Below are 16,902 nucleotides of genomic sequence, written 5' to 3' on the forward strand. Positions count from 1 at the left end.
TCAGTTAGAAACTTCACCCCTATTAAACCAGTCAGAAACAGCTGTGTAAATGTACAGAATACCGGCAACTTCATGAGGGCTTTATCTGTGAAGAACAAGTGCCCTATCTAGTTTTGCAGTTGCAAAATGCGATGACTTCAGACCTATTAAACCTGTGAAGAACCCTAACCTTATTTCGAAGAAAATCGGTGGTCTGAAACTCACAAGGAAATATTAATTTTGTCAACATTTTGTCAGGCCATATTTTAAACCAAAATGAAAAGAAGTTACAGTACATACATGGGACATGTAAACATATTTAAAAAAGAATACAAAACAAAGCCAGGCAAAATCAACCAAATTTGAAGCTTGTATGTGATAGACAACTATCACATTTTACAGCGGATTTGACTCTTCTAATTGCTATGAGTAAGGTTAAGCCTTCACAGGAACATCTCGACACAGTTTTAATTCTGTTACACCAGAAGGGAGGTAGGTGTCAAGATAAAATTAGACTTTCCAAGAAAGAAAATAGAATATTCTGTTGCATTTAAACCTACACATATCTAATGTTATTCAGGATATCATCACATCATCTGCTGTACCTTTCCCCTTTGTGTACATTGATAGATTTTATATTCAAGGAAAATGTACAATGACCCTTGTGTACATAATACCATTAGTATAGCATAATGGTCTAGGAGTATCCTAGCACCACTAGTTAAGGAAAAACAAGACTTGCTTGAAAAGAAACTTACCGAGTAGCCATCCGAATACTGGAAATTAGTTCTTGTACTTTCATCTGCTGTAGGGCTCAGTGGCTTTGGATCAGACATCGATCGTTGCATCATCTTCATTGTTTTTGGACTGGGAGGAGGTTGTTTAGTTGTTTCTGTACTCGACATTTTTTGAGGACTTACATCACCAATGGGTTTCTCATAGGGAACAAATTCCAATGATTTACTGGGGGACAAGGGGGAGATGGGAGAGTAGAGAACCTTGGGAGATTTGGGAGGGGATGGAGCAACTTGAAGAGAGGAGTCTGCTTTCAAATGAGTGGAATACCCTATCTCCAAGGGAGTTGGACGCTTCTTATCTTTTTGAGGAGATGTCAGATATTGGCCAGCCTGTTTATCTGAGTCTGTTTCTGTCTGGCAGCTTAAACTTCCTCCTTTATAGGTTTTCTCTGGTGCAGAAATATGCTTAATGATTTCTACCTTGGCATCCATGTGAGCCTTAACTGAAGGCCTCTTGATAGTTCCTACAGGCTCGGTCTGAACTGATATCTCAGCTACAGTCTGGATTGCAATACTGGACACTTTAGAAAGCGGTTTAGCCTTGCCAGTCTCAGAGCTGCCTTCAGAGTACTTGCTTGAACGGGATCTACGCCTTGTCCTTGTGGGGATATCCCAGTCATCTTGATCCTCATCGTCTGTCTGAACACTGGTGTCTACACTCTTCTTATTTCTCTTTCTCCTCCCTGTGTAAGATCTGTCTACGCCATCCTCATCATCGGTTTGTACTCCACTGTCTACAATTTTTTTGAATGATCTGCTCTCATCGGATAGTTCTGTGCCATGCTCATCATATTCTCTATGAGACCTTGGCATTCTTTTCTTAAGCTGCTGCTCCTCTTGAATATCAGCATCTTTTAACGGCATTTCAGAAACAGACCCGGGCAAGCTAGGGATAAACTGAGCAATCCCTTCTGTGGGCACCGTGTACCAGGTTGGGTTTTGCTGAAGCTCAATGCCTGTCACAGCCGAAGACGTTGAAGTTTCATCCTTTACAGGCCAATACTGACCAGTTTCTCCACCTGTATATTGTGAATCCAGCAGTGCCTGTTCTGAAGTTGTCTGTGGGGAAACGCTTCCAGATGGGTCATAGCTATATTGGTAGATCTGTCGAATTTTCTGTTCTTCCAGTTGCTGCTGGAGTTGATGCTGCAGCTGCTGAATCTGTTCCAGCTGCAGCTGTTGCTGAGCAAAGGTTTCCTGCTGCATCATCAAATGTGCCTGCCGCTCTTCCTCCTGCTGGAAGAGCAGGTGGTGCTTCATGGTCTGAAGCTCCTCTAATTCCTTTTGGACTATAAGCTTCTCGTGTTCACGGAACCTCTGGATCTCCTGCCGTTCCCACTCCAGTTCCTCCGCAAGGCGCAGCTGCTTCAACTTCTCGAGTTCCAGGAGCTCACGCTCCATTTGAAATTGCTGTTGCTTCGCGTCATCTGCAGCTGAGGTGATTGGAGAGGCCAAGGCTTCCAAAGACGATGCTATCGCTTCTAGTGATGCGTCAGTGTAGGAGTCGGTAGCTGTCGTGATTGCAAGACCCACGTCACTCTCTGCCGCAGGCAGCCCCTCCTTTGTTGCGCTCAGTGCATTTGTTTCCAGATTAATAATGCCTTCGCCCTCAGCAGCTGTGGTTGTTAAGAAACTATACGATCTTGGAAGTGGCTGGTTCTGAAGAGTTGAAAGGGATGGCATGGTGTCACTTGTATGCATTCCTGACAAATCTTTGTATGTTGTACTAAATATTGATCCCGGCTGAGTAGTGATGGCAAATGTGGTTGGAACTGGAGCTGCTACAGAAGAATATACAACCCCATTCGAAGATCTTAAGACACTATTCACACCATAGTGTGTACCAGCTGTGGGAGTGATTCTGGCTTGAGAATACTGTGGAATAGTCATCCCAGTTCCCGACATTGCTTGTCTTGTCTCTGCATACTGTCCTGCACTCTTGCTTGAATAGTCCATAACTTCACCTGTAATCATACGTTCATAAACACATCTCAGTCCTTTACAAACAATGGATTTTTTACAAGTGTCTTTGAAAGCCATGCCATCCACAAAGGGAAAACCAAAAGAGCATGCATGCACAATCTTCAGCGTGACCGAATTAGCAAGATGCGAAGCAAAAACATTGCGGAATAACATGCAGGCACATGCAAGCACCTGTGTGCAAATGAAAAAAGAAAGAAAAAAGAAAAAGGGACATAAAAATTATATAAATATCAAAGCATGTTTTTTATACATGTCAAAAAATTGAAATGACCAAAAAAGAAAAAATTAAATGGGTATGACATGAGGAAATCCGTGATATTCATATTTTAACGAAAGATCGGTTGCTTTGTCATACTGACCTGAAGACAGTCTTCCAGATGTGAGGTCTACCGCACCCTCTGCCACTCCAGCTCGATAGTCAAAACTATTCTTGCTTTTATATAGAAACAACCCAGCCTCAGCTAAGTTAGTGTCAGACATGGAGGGTTTCATACTGCCAAAACTGCGTATGCCATAAGGTCCAGAACGATCGTACTGGTAGTGATCATCTCTGTAGCCAAAACGGTCTTCGGGCAGAGTGGTTGCTGGCTGTTGTGATGTACAGCTTCTTCCAAAAGGAAGCTTGTAAACAACGTCACAACAAACAGCCCTTCTTCCCGCAGTAAGATCCACAGGCTTCTCCTCATCTTCTATTACAGCTGTAACCACCTGTGAAGTGGATTCATCGACAGTAACCATAGTTCGAACAGGCTTCGCTGTGCTTAGGTCCACTGCACCAACCTGTACAGAGTCCAAGCTTGTGGAGACATTGATGGAGCCATTAGTTATGCTTGCTGGAGCAATAGTGACAGGTTTTGTTGTTCCAGTGCTTGTTGATGTTCCAAATGAGAGATTTATAGGAACCTCTGAACTGGTAGTTGATGTGGCCTGACTATCTAAGGGTCTGTAAGTTATCTGGGCTACTGGTTCAAAAGATTTGGATGTTGTCAGTTGCAAAGGCATTGACATACCATAACCAAGGTCCAAAGGTCTTTCACCAGCAGTGCTGTAAGTTATAGTAGCTGTGCAGGTGACAATTGTTATGCTTTCAGTCACAACTGCAAGAGTGGACGCTGATGTCGATCCTGTACTCAAATTGACAACAGTTGGCTGAACAGCACTAATCTGTCGCCCGCTACTATCGCTTGAGAAAGACTGCCGTCTGGAATCTGAAGTTGATAAATCCATCCCTTTGTCAGTCATTTCCACATCAAGCTTTGTTAAAGTACGAAGGTCGATGACATCTCCAGAAAGTTGCATCTTTCCGTTTTCCTTATGCTTTGGTTGAGGTTTGGTTGTTTCTGGAGGAATGGTAATGGCAACACTTGCGGCTTTTGTGGTAGGTATTCTTTCACGGACAACAGACACCGTAGTCCTTTGAACTTCTGTGGTGACAACTTGTGCAACCACATTAGACAAAGACACAGGAGGTTGTGTTGAGGTTGAAATTGAAGAATAAACATGACTCATGCTTGAAATGTATTTATCGGGCCCAAGTATTTCTTGGCTTTCTATCGACTTTGTATACTGAGCAAATGGCATAGGCAATGATGTGGTCGTTTGCATCTGCTGTTTAGCTGGAGAACCTAATGCCTGACTGATGGGAGCCTGAGTTGTAATGGACTCTGTAGGAGTGCTAGGTTCTGAAGGCAAAGTGATCACCACGTATGTTTCATGAAGAGAGTTTGTATACCTTGGAGAGGACTTATTTGAGTAAGGTGACATAGGGGATGTGGGTGATGCCAATTTGCACTCAGCTGGGAAACTCAAATTTAACGTCATTGCCGTGGTGCTTGGTGGACCTACAGGTCTTGCTTGAGTAACTCCGGGGCCTTGAGTTGTTAAAGGAGGTTGGGAAACAACTGGTTTTGGGGCAATGGGAGGCTTAACACCATCCACTGTTTTGTGACTGAACATCAAACCTGCTGGAATGGATGCAGGCTTTGGTGGTACAGGAGGAGGTCCAGGTATTTTAGAAGCATTGACCACTGTGTTCTTTAATGATGTACTTGGGCCTGTGGTTGTTATAGTGGCTTGCGCAATGGTAACTGCTGATGACACTGGTACGGGTGCAACAGATGACGTGATTGCAGGAGAGGAAACTGAAGGTTTCTTTTTGGGGTAAACAGATGGCTTAGGCAGGGTGGGAGGAGGCAAAGGTGGGGGAGGAGGTGGAGGGGGAGGAGGTGGCATCATAACTGGCAAATCTGCAGACTCCTGAGATGGGGTTTTGAAAAGGGAGAAGGCCTTGGAGGGAACAGGTGTGGCAGATGTTGCGGGTGGGAATTTGGAGAGGGTGGTAGGAATAGCAGTAGAAAAGGTTGTAGATACAACAGGAGTATACGTGGGTACAGTGGATAAGGGTGACACACTCACAACAACAGACGATGCAGAACTAGAAAATGAACTAGGCAAGGAAGAAGGGAGTGAGGGAGTTTTACTAGCAGATTCAAAAACAACCCGAGTGGCAGTAACCAAGGCTGAGCTTGTTACTGCTTCTTTCTGCTTCACATGCTCAGTAACCTCCTGACTCCTCACAGTCTCCTGTGGTTTGCTTACAGATACTTCTTTCATCATGGGAGTAACATCTGTGGAACTATCCAAGCTAAGCACAGAAATAACAACATGCCCCTGAGCAGACTGCACTTCTGTGGGAACAACGGAAGGGACAGCTTTCACACTGGAAACGCTAGTTGAACTTGAACATGGAATATCCTTCGAAGAACTCAGTCTGGTTTCTTGAATAGGGGCAGCACCGACTGATGTTACAACAGATGAAGGCTTTGAAAAGCTAGTATCTTCCGATTTAGATGATATGTCAACTATCACAGAGCGCGTGGAATCAGAAGTTGTGGTCACCACAGTAGTAATATGGGGGGAATGTTTTGCAGCTCTCACTTCTGTTGTTGTCTGGTATTCTGTAGTTGCTTCTTGTGGGAGTGTTGGGGCAGCAGGCATTACAGATGTTGAAACCGCAGTAGTTTTAGTAAGAGGGACTTCACACACAACTGAGGTGGGGCCTGTCAATATTATGGGAACTGTAGATGTGGATGTAGATGTAGTACATGTAACTGGTACTTGTTGCCTTATGTCTGCAGTCTGATCAACAGGAGGAACGCCTGAAGGTTTAGCCTTTTGGAGCCCTTGATCTTCTTCAGTACTTATTAACTCTTCTTCAAAATCTTCTTCCAGTGTAAAGTGCTGAGTAATCTTGACATCAGGAATGGGGTACATTGTGCTGCTTACTGAAGTTTCTGTAGTAGTTGTGTCTTCACTTCTAGTATGGGTTGACACGAAAGGTTGTTTACACGTCGTTCCAGTGAAATCTTCGATTGGAATCAAGGTCAGCTCAGGTGAGTCATGCAATTCAGGGGTCATTTGTGTGGGGCTTGTTCCAGGTGTCAGAATCGCTCTTTGCCGCTTCATAAGTTCTTCATATGCCTCATCAGCATCTAACAATTTTTTCTCATCTGTTGATAAGTCTACTGTATCACTAATGGAGACAGACACATAACTTGCATCGCCAACATGAGATGGTAAAATAGTGTCTTGTTCAGATGTTTGACTTGATGGCTGTGAATAACAAAGCTCATTTTCTTTCAGGAATTTCTTTTTCTGCATAATTTCTTCATAAACCTCATCAGGGGATCTCAGTTTCTTTTCAGGTTCTAGTACTAAGCTTTTACTCGTTTCTTCTTGTTGCACCAAATAGGTGTTGGGTACTGTTTCACTATATGTGTCTTCCACTAACGACTCATAAATATAATCTTCAATTAACATACCCCCATACAGTGGCTCCTTCTCAGACATTTCCTCCGTTTCATTCCGACTTTGAAGCATTTTAGCCTTTTTCATCATTTCTTCATAAACTTCATCAGCACTTTTTAGGGATCTATCAGTCATATCTTTGGTTATAGAAACATGTTGCTCATCAGTAGGGGAATATAGTGACACACATGTTGGCAGCTTGTATACTTTTTGAACTGCAAGGATTTTCTCTGGATTGATTTCAAACCCTTCAGGTTCAGACTCGATGCTTGGGGAATATTCAGAACAAGACGATTTATGGAGTTCCTCCATTTCTGCTGCTTGCCTTAATTCCTCTGTAGGGGAGGCATCTTCTATTGGAGAAAGGTTGCTTGGAGGGGTCTTGGGACGTTCACGTCTCCTCTGAGCTCTGAGCTCCTCCTTATCTTTCTTCGATTTCTTGCTGGAGCTCTTCCTCTGCTGCTGTTCCAGCTCCCGTTGTTTCTCCTGCTCCCTCAGAAGTTCCTCTTCCTCACGCATCTCTTCTTCTTCAGAAGAGTCCTCGATAGTTGGGAGGACTTGGCCGTGTGCTCTGTGCCTTGCCTTCCTCTGTTGTTTGCTCTCCCCGCTCATTTTCTTATGGCTTGGACTGCTGTCACTGTCTTCATCAAGAGAAGACACAGACGTAGGCGATGTGCCAGGTGTAAAACTGGATGCATGCAGGCTGGAGGAACCTTCACCTCTAGACCTGTCCTCTGGAGAATCAGTCAAGCTCTCCATTTCTAACTCTGGTTCCTCCTCATAATTCTGTTTGTCAGATCCTTCTTTATATGGGGTAGCAGTGGTACTGTTCAGTTCAATTGTTTTGAAACGTCGGAGACCTCCTCCACTTGAAAGGGAGAGCTCCTCACTCTCTTGACTTTTGGTTTCTCTTAACTTGGACTCAGGAGTCTCGTCATACCCTTTTTCCTCCTTTTCGTGCCATGAATGCCTTCTTCCTGGGTCATCCTCATGGCTGGTGCTGCTTTTTTTGGTAAGTCGTTTGGCTTTTCCTGATATACTTTTCCCTTTTCCTCTTCGTTCTTCTTGTTCCTTTTTCTGCTCTGCACTCAGCTCCTTGATTTGAGTTCGTATGTAATCATCGTCGTCAGAAGCAGAGGCATCCTCGTCTGCACTCATTTCTATAATCTGTTTCCGAATAAAATCTTCTTCATCGGCTGAGCCTTGGCTGTCTTCCTGTTTGTAGTCATCACTACTTGATGATCCCATACTAAGCCTTCTTTTTCTTTGCAGAAGAGGAGACGGTTCACTTTCACTGCTGTCTTCGAGAGAGTCATAACGTTGCCTCCTTACTGAGCCTCCTTCCTTGGACTCCTGCGTTTTTTTGCTGTCTTTTCTAAGAGGTGCATCACCCATAGCATCCTCTTCAAGAGTTTCCTCATCTTCCTCTTGGATGTCTGCAAGGTCCTCTTCATCTGAGCTATATGATTCAGGTGTTATTGGTAATGTTCTAGTTCTATGCTGATTCCCTTCCTCATCACCATAAAGGTTGTAGTGATCTTTCAATTGGCCTGCCTTCTCAATTGTGCTTGCCTGGGCTTCCAAAATTGAAAGCACGGTGCTCTCTAACTTTGCCAAATCTGAAGGACTTGTAGGGCTGCTTTCTTGTGCAACCTTATCCTTTCGTGTAGGCTCTTTCAGCAGTTCTTTTTCCTCACCTGGAGCAAGATTAGGAATTTCACCTAACGAACTTGAGATGCCATCTGAAGAATAGCCCGTATCACTCAAGCCTTGAGGACTCTTCTGCTGTGAAGAACCAGATGTGTCAGACCTGTCCTCTTCTTTTTCCTATAAAATACAAGACTCCATTATGTCACCAACACTTTCTAAGCGTTGATAAGTCATTACAATGTGCTAAAATGATTGTATATTTTAGAGATGCATGTAGTTCTTCCTTTATATCCTAAAACTGAGAATTTCCACTTCCAATTACAGTACATGCCAGATTTTAATGTTATCTGCATTCTTTACAAATGTGTCTCAAGCACCTTCATGCATTCATAGACTTTATGTAGCCACAAAAACACAAATAATATATTGCAATGAAAACTGCACAATTTTTACATAAACACTTTGTGGCATTACGCGGGGGTGTGTCCAGTGTGGAGGCGGAGCCCTGGTAGAAGGGCTATGCCTCGCCTTTGTAGCCCCAGCTCCTTGGGCTCCCAGCTGATGAGCCCCGGCTGGGCAGGTCCTATAAAGGCACACTGGACACCCCGTGACGGGACGAGCAGGGTCATCCCCGGAAGGGGGGAGTTTTCACCGACAGTCCCGGAGGGGGATTCCACCCGCATAAGGTTTTCTTTTTCTGTTAATTTTTCTTTGTGCCTGTCCCATCACGCACTTTCACTGGGGCAGGCATACACACACATTATCGTTACACACTCATATCTTGTTTTGTTTTTGCCTCACACGCCCTGCTCACCAGACTGGATCCCGCTAAATAGGGTCAGGCCAGTCTGGTTATCGCTGTGCTTGTGGTTCTTTTTTTTTCCCAGGCTGGACCCCGCTAAATAGGGAAAGCCCAGCCTGGAGGTAACACAGCACAGCGGTACTCTTTCTTTTTGCTTTTTTGTTGCTTTCTTCCACTCTTTTTGTATTATTTTTGTTCCCTGCTAACCTCATATCGGTGCTTCTAGTGGCGCCTCCAACTATACAGTACACTGTCACAGCATAGTTTATAATATAACACCCAAATAATTTAAAACAATGGTAGCCAAACACTGGGAAGTGGTACTTACAGTTATCCAGATAGAAAGCATTATTATCTATATCATTCAACCTCTACATGTCTCAAACAATTACTGATCTCCAATAGGTGCTATGGCTACTATCTCAAGCTGTAGGCAAAGGCTGGGAGTTTTAAATGTTAGGCATGCCAAATTATGCTCCCATCATCAGCCCAGTGGGCTTATAGCTGGTGATCCGTTATTCTTCTTAATTATTCTAAATGAAAAATTATCATGTTTTTATTTCATCCTTTCTTCCTTTCCAGCATGTGTTTTAGCTTTTGTGTACAACTTACCGTATAAAAGGGAAATCATTGCCTTTTCTTTGATGCTGGGATGAAACATAGCCACATGGATTTTATTGATCTTACTGATGATTTAAAACCAGTTCTGAAATGTTTGTGATATTACTCTGACTATACTGTTTTTTAATGTGGTTAATATTCGGACATCATACTAAAGAACTATTTAGGTTGTGGAAATTAATATTCAGAGTTGTTAAAATTTTTCTTGTCTGTCCAAGCCTTGTTTTGCTGTTGTTTCCTGATATTTAGGGAAAAAATATCATTGTTATGTACTTAGAGTTTATTTTTAGGATAATCCAAAACTGTTAATTAATACAGATAAACACAGAACCCTTCAATGACACTAGTGGAATGTTTCAGTAGTTAAGTCAATGTTAAAATAATAATAAATGTTTTAGTTTTACAGTGCGGTATCACATAATAATTCTAATGTATTGTTTACATGTACAATCCAACAGTGTTATATTTTTGTTTCAACTTATATATATGCCTTCTTCCCAGAATAACTGTGAAGGCTCTAATTATTCTTTTTTTTTACACACTAGACAGTATTGTAAAGTGTTACAGCTAAAACATTTTGTTAGTTTCTGTTCTGGAAATAAAAATCTGACTGTCTTTGGGAATGGAACTGCACCATTATTCTGGCCCAAGTGACCAAACACTTACAGGCTTCTCCTTCACAGTTTCCACTTGAGTGGGCTTTCTTAACGGTTGTGCTCCAGCTCCAACTTCTCCCATTTCTTTTTTCTCTTGAGGTTTAGACAAAGGTTTATCTTCAAGGGCTTTAGCGGAACTAACTTCGACTTTCTTACTAGCGTCCAGAGATAGAAAGCTTTCTTCCGCTTTCTGAATCAGCTGCCCAGAAATACCCGTTATCTTCGTAATTGTGTCCGATTTAGGAGAAGGATCTGCTGTAGCCACCTTAGGTTTGGAAGCTTGATGTTTCACTTTTTCATCTTCCTTTTTTAATGCTTGCACACCATTTCCTGGCTTCTGGAGTGGAACTTTGTCCATGGAAGGCTTCCTTGTCAGTTCCTTAGTGGAAACTGTGTCTTGCTTGCCTACAACAGGACCACTAGTTAGTCTTGGTTCTTGCGGGTCTTTTTGCTGGTCTTGAGCAAGTTTAGACATGGGTGGCTCAAATGGCTGAGATGTGCTCTTCTGTAGTGATGGCTGCTTTCCAGGAGGTGGCTGCGTTTTGGGTGTGGGAGACGGCTGAGCTGGTTTCACTGACACAGGCACTGGAGGGGGCATTTTTCCCATGTCTCCAAGCTGGCCAGCTAGAGCCCTTTGTGTCTGACAGTTCAAGCAAAGCCATTCTTTCTGTAAAGAAATACAGGGGAGAAAGCAAAACAATTACTACTTTTTAAAGAAACATTGTAGATTTATGGGGTAAATTACAGCTTTCATAGGATGGCATACAGAGAATTAATTATACTTTACAGAGATTTCTAATCTTCCCTTTTAAAGTGGCATATGCAATATACTCATACTTTAGTTACATTTTCTGAGATGTTTGCTTTCTGTTCAAACGTCACAAAACTATACTGTACATTGCACAGCAGGCTGTAAAGGCCTTCTTATATCAGCGACTTTAATAATTTGTTGATTGCTCTGCCAGTCAAAAATAAGAGCACTATTGTCAGTATAAAATCTAAGGAAGTAATAAAATATTTTAAGATTTCTGCAAAATCAATAGACAACTGAATGGTAACGTACTCTGCGTTCTTACTTAACCAGAGTAGATGAACAATTGCCTATTGTTTTTAACACTGAACCCGTTATTGCCATTTTAAACCGCTTTTCAGCACATTCCCTTCCAAACAATACAAAAACAAACATACTCACTTACACATATGCAGCACAATAGTTTTGCAATTTTGAGAGATGGTGTTCCATACCCTAGCTGTTTTTTGCTCTTGTTTTTCACTGGTAGGGGAATCAATATTAATTGAAATAAGGGTAATGTCATACTTGCTTAGCAATCCCCTTTAACATTTCAATACAAGTCATGATATTATCCTCATTTGTAAATGTGAAAATATTTGTACAGCTTCTCATTTCCTTAAAAAAAGAAAAAAAATCCATTATGATTACAATATTATTCAAGATGTACGGGTTTTTTTATCTGTCCTTTACAGAGAAATGGTGATAATTCCTCAGTTAGTCAGGGTAAAATGCAGCAGCCTATGTAATGACCATATTTTTCTTTTGACATGTGACAACCATGTAATCATGTACCTTCAGCTGTTGCCAAGGAAATATAATTCCCATAATTCTAAGTAGCGGCCTCTGTATCACTTGAGAAAGACTGATTTGCATTGAAACCTTCCTGCAACAAATACAGGTACAGGTCCTGGTACAGGATGATTTTTTTGTTATAATTTACTGATCTTTAGTTTATCTCTTTATCTTTCTCTTCCTCTATGCACAGCAGTCCAATTACAAAGTTACATAACATGTTTAAAAAAAATGGATGTCAACATGGTTAACATCCAGATTTTTAACTATATCAGATTTTGTACTTTTCAAGAGGTATTTTTAATCTAACCTAATAGGGAACACATTCCTTTCCATTTATTATCAAGAAGCTATTTAGGATTTGTACTTGAAAAGTATTGTGTATATAAACAAACGTTTAATTTTACCTTAGATATATCACTTGAACACACTGTAATATTCATATTTTATTAGCAAATTATTGAACTTTGTTGCACTAAGAAGTACAATATCTGCAAAGGTATGATTGTTAGTGTATATCTCTGCATTGTTAAGGGTTTTTTATTTTTAAATTATTCACAGCAAGAAAAAACTACTATTCACAACAGCATGATTAGAAACAATTACCTGTTACCTGTGGAAACAATAATGATAATGTTGCTTTATTAGCCCTATACAATTTCTTGCATCAGGAATTCGTCTTTTCACATACCCCAGCTTGTTCTCCATGAGACACACAGACAGGGAGAGAAGCTGGGGGTCAGAGCATAGGGTCAGCCATTGTACAGCACCCCTGGAGCAGTTGGGGTTAAGGGCCTTGCTCAGGGGCCCAACGGAGAAGGATTCCTCTGCCACCGCTCCGCCCCAGTACAAAAGTGTTTTAGGATAGATTGAGTTGGAACGCAAATACTCTCAATTGAAATAAAGAAAATGAAAACTTTAGTGAAAATAAAACAAGGACTTCATAACACAGTTAGGCTGACAATGTAAAATGACATTGTGATTCACAGTCCACAGCCTACAAAGACTTCTTTTCTTATATTAAGGATTACAAAAGCACGCATTTCACCCACAGGGAGTGATAGTGCCACATTCATCATTCCAGATACCCACAAAAAAAGAAGCAACTGCATTCTGGCAATGGATGAGACTGTGTGTGGGAAGCTATAGATTTCGAGTTAAAATAACCACCTTAAGAACTGTGCCATTTCATTTGCAAATCACCATCTCCCAAAACAACCATAATGTGGATAAGCGGAGCATTTAAACCTGTTGTGGGTGTTATGAAACTACAGTATCTGAAATGACTTTACTCATGATTCATGAGTACACAGAGGGTACAAGGTTTTTAATGCAGTAAGCAATCAAATCATCCAGAAAGCATTCATGAAATAATGCATGAAAAGTTAATTAAGAAACATCAGTGATATTACTGTCTGGGCAGTGTCTTTAGTCCATTAAGATTTTTAAGGGTATGAAATTTAGACCATGTTAATACAGGATGCAGTAATGCTCAGTATCCAATATTTACTTCTCTGCCCTGAAGGAAGCTGCAATAATTATTTTAGTTGAAGTGGACATAAAAGACCCTTGTGTAGAAAAACATTATAATACCACACAGCTGGCTTTTCTGAATGTGACCTCAATTCACAGTACTTACACACGTCTAATGAATAAAGAAGAATTTCATGTTAAATTTATTTTTTGGCATTAGAGAGAATGTATTATTAGATATGTTTAAGACTGGGAAATACAATGGAATTGTCATAATCGTTACTCCTCCTCTTAAGGGCGCTCCAGCCCTTCCTCGTTCTGTCCCATTCCCCACACCTGTTCCTTATTCCAGCCCCTCTTTAGTTCCACCTTTAAAGCCAGACGCAGGCGTTTGCCCGGCGCTTCTCATTGAATCCCGTTTCGTGAGAGCCTGGGGTCCTGCCACGTCTGGCTCCGTTATGGTTTTAGCTTCCTGTTCCTGATTCCTTGTTCCACCGGTCCCGACCCGGTTCTGGTTTTTAATTACTTTGGATGGATCCCCTGGTATTGGACTTTGCCTCCCGTTTTGGATTTCCCTTTTGGATTTATGCTTGGATTGTTTGCCCCGGACTCACTTCCCCTGGACACCTGCTCACCTCGGACACGCCCCCCTGTCTCCTGACCGACTCCTGCATGATATTTTTCCCTATTGTTTCTTCACCTTTCGGATCGTGTCGTCCGCATAGGGCCCGGAAAGAACTGTTCCTGACAGGAATTAACTTCCAGTTAGGTGTGAGAGCTTGATAACGACACAAAAAGGGGTACAAAACTGAAGAAGGGAACTTGAGTTTCTGTTAAAGTTATAAAAAAGACAGAGTAAAATTAGTAGAAAACCATGGCCTTTTTTATAGACAGTTTCCATTTATAAAGGAAAGATCTTGTTTAACTCACTAAAAAATTCTCTCTCCTCTCCCCTCTGACTAACTTTCTGGATGAAGTCTAGACACATATTAAATCCCTTTTCCTCCCGGCTGTTCTTATAAACCTCATAAATAGCCCAGAGGTGTGGCTAATTCCACACTGAGCCTATCCTGACAGCTCTTTTCCTTCATGTGGATTTCTGCTTCCCCTGAGTGCTAATTGTTCTTTCACACCAGCTGAGCCTCATTATGTGGGTTTTTCCAATTCACAAAGCCACCTATCACTAACCCACACAGTCATGTAGACTAACAGACAGAGATGACAAACTGAATATACTGTAGTCTCGCTAATCACACACGGATAGTGTAGCTTGACACACCTGTCTAGATTAAGTTAAAAAATAACCCCGATAGTCATGCGTTTATTCTATGCTGAAAAGAGAAGAAAGAAAACACAACGTTTGGGCCGTGGAGCCTTCTTCAGGTGAAGACACCTGAAGCAGACTTTGTGAAATGTGCAGATACATAATTGCAATCAGACAGTAAGTAGGCATTATTGATTCGCCCTGAAAACTGTACACCCAGAAAGTGAAGAAACAGTTGAAAATCATAAAAAATTGCAATTGACATGATCTTATAGTATATCTCTCCTTTTCCTTTTTCAGTGACGCTAGTCAAAAAGTATTTAAAAAATATCAATAAGCAATTGACATACACTGCATACTGTGCGACCTGTTGCGATTTCCTACAAATGCAGCCATTCAAATTAGTATGCCGTGGTAAAACGCGGTGGGCGTGTCGCAGTATAACACGTCATAACTCATCATACCATATAATACCGCATAATACCGCAAGTAAGGTAATAGTATCCGGAATTACCACCAGGTGGAGCTAATAAAGCCCAAACTCTCATGTACAGCGTTTCAGCTGTTGCCAGAAAACACTCGGTTTCGACTCCCGATCACTGCTGAGGGACAATCTTTATTCAATTAAGAATTTAAGTTGTATACTCTTTAGACTTTTAAATTTAAACTGTATTACAGCATGTTAATCATTATACATTAAAAGTGGTATATTTTATGAAAGCAAGATTGCTCAGTTGGACAAAAGTACACAACCTACCACCTTTATCATAAATATTTTAATTATGCAGAAATATCTTATGCATCAAAGTCTTTACCGAAGATATTACTAATAGTATTAATAATGAATGAACTTGGACAAGCTGTAAACTCAAAGTATGACCCTGGTCCACATTCTTTGTAACTGTCTTTGTAAATGAAAAGACTTTATTTTTTCATTGACAAAAAGTCAACACTTACTATAGCCGCACACTGTATGGCAACTTCATCAAATAAGAATACTTCACACCAAACAAGACTGCCCTCTGAGTTTCTCAAATAAGGGAACTTGGATGGGCCAAATAGTCTCCTTTGATTTGTACATTTGAAAGCAGATCGTCTTTTTGTGTCCATACAGGTTTTTCTAAGCATCATCCACGCTCAATCCACATTTGTGTATTTTCTGGATGATTAATCTTTTTATCTGTACACAGCCTGCATGTGCATAGCTCTAAATTTTATGATGTAATTCACCTGCTGTCTGCTGATTTACAGAAAGGCTTATTCCAAATCCCCGGAAAAGCCCGGAATCCCTATTTTCCTGAAGCTAAAACAAGTCATGCTGTGTAGAAATAGAATTTCAGTTAAAACATAAATTGAGGTACTAGTATGATATAAACAAAAAGAGAGTTTTTTATATATCAGGATGTTTAGTAGTACATCATAAAATACTGCTGTTCATTCCTAGTAATGAATTACATTTTCAAAATCAAAGGGAAAAATACATTTTTAAAATGTATCCCATTCATAATCTATGAGCTACAGTGAGAAGGAACCATACATTTCAGTACTATCTGTCACAGAACTAACGGTCCGGTGAAAGGTTTCGTAAAAGATTAAGAATTCAATCATCTCTTTAACCTCCAAATGGCACTGTGCTCCCTGTCAGCTGAGGACTTGAGATTTTGCCCCCACCCCCGAAACTGTTGTTGCTACCAAAGAATTTTTCTGCAATACCAGAACATGACGTAATAGCTTGTTAATTGCTACCAATAAATCTACATGCAAAGAGTATTTCAGCCATGGACCTCTGGTAAATTACAAAGAATGCAAATAATAAATAGCTAAACCCATTCGATGCTTTCAAATAAAACAATATAACCATAATTCCTTTTATTTACATGGTGCTTTTCATCCCAAAGAATCACAAAGAGCTTAAAAACCAATGTTCTTCTGCGGTCAAGAAATTTCACTACGTTCAAATACAGCATTATAAACAGACTGTAAAAGTGTCGTCTACATGGTGAACAATACCTTATATAGGTTTTTAACATCATTGCCTAGGCAGCCTCTGTGGAGATATTGTACTTTTCCGGTTTCCTGTGTGTGATGATGAGATAGAATAAACTGGAACAATTAGAAATTATTAGTAAATAATGCATTAACTGGGCAAAATAAAAAGCAACGCTGGTACAGGGATTAAAAATAGTACATCATTTATTCATACAACAAAACATGCACAGAAAACCAACAAGAATAAAGGATTGTGAATCATTCAAAATTATGTGAATCAATCTCTGACCATTCAC

At 40.8% G+C, this 16,902-nt stretch overlaps 1 protein-coding gene across 1 annotated transcript in view; it reads right to left on the reverse strand.

Moving 5' to 3' along the window:
• pclob (piccolo presynaptic cytomatrix protein b) overlaps positions 1-10,956 on the reverse strand; it is an 83,004-nt gene extending 72,048 nt beyond the window's left edge. Inside the window, exons 1-5 of the mRNA XM_088922621.1 lie at positions 10,306-10,956; positions 5,884-8,393; positions 5,292-5,403; positions 3,119-5,045; positions 738-2,740 (exon numbers count right to left, since the gene is read on the reverse strand). Of these exons, the coding sequence (XP_088778747.1) occupies positions 738-2,740; positions 3,119-5,045; positions 5,292-5,403; positions 5,884-8,393; positions 10,306-10,902 (7,149 nt within the window). The 5' untranslated portion in view covers positions 10,903-10,956. The remainder of the gene's footprint in view (positions 1-737; positions 2,741-3,118; positions 5,046-5,291; positions 5,404-5,883; positions 8,394-10,305) is intronic.
• Between the last annotated feature and the right edge of the window lie 5,946 nt (positions 10,957-16,902).

This window comes from Atractosteus spatula, chromosome 8, assembly GCF_055471065.1.
Source record: "Atractosteus spatula isolate fAtrSpa1 chromosome 8, fAtrSpa1.hap1, whole genome shotgun sequence".
In the NCBI taxonomy this organism is placed as follows: domain Eukaryota; kingdom Metazoa; phylum Chordata; class Actinopteri; order Semionotiformes; family Lepisosteidae; genus Atractosteus; species Atractosteus spatula.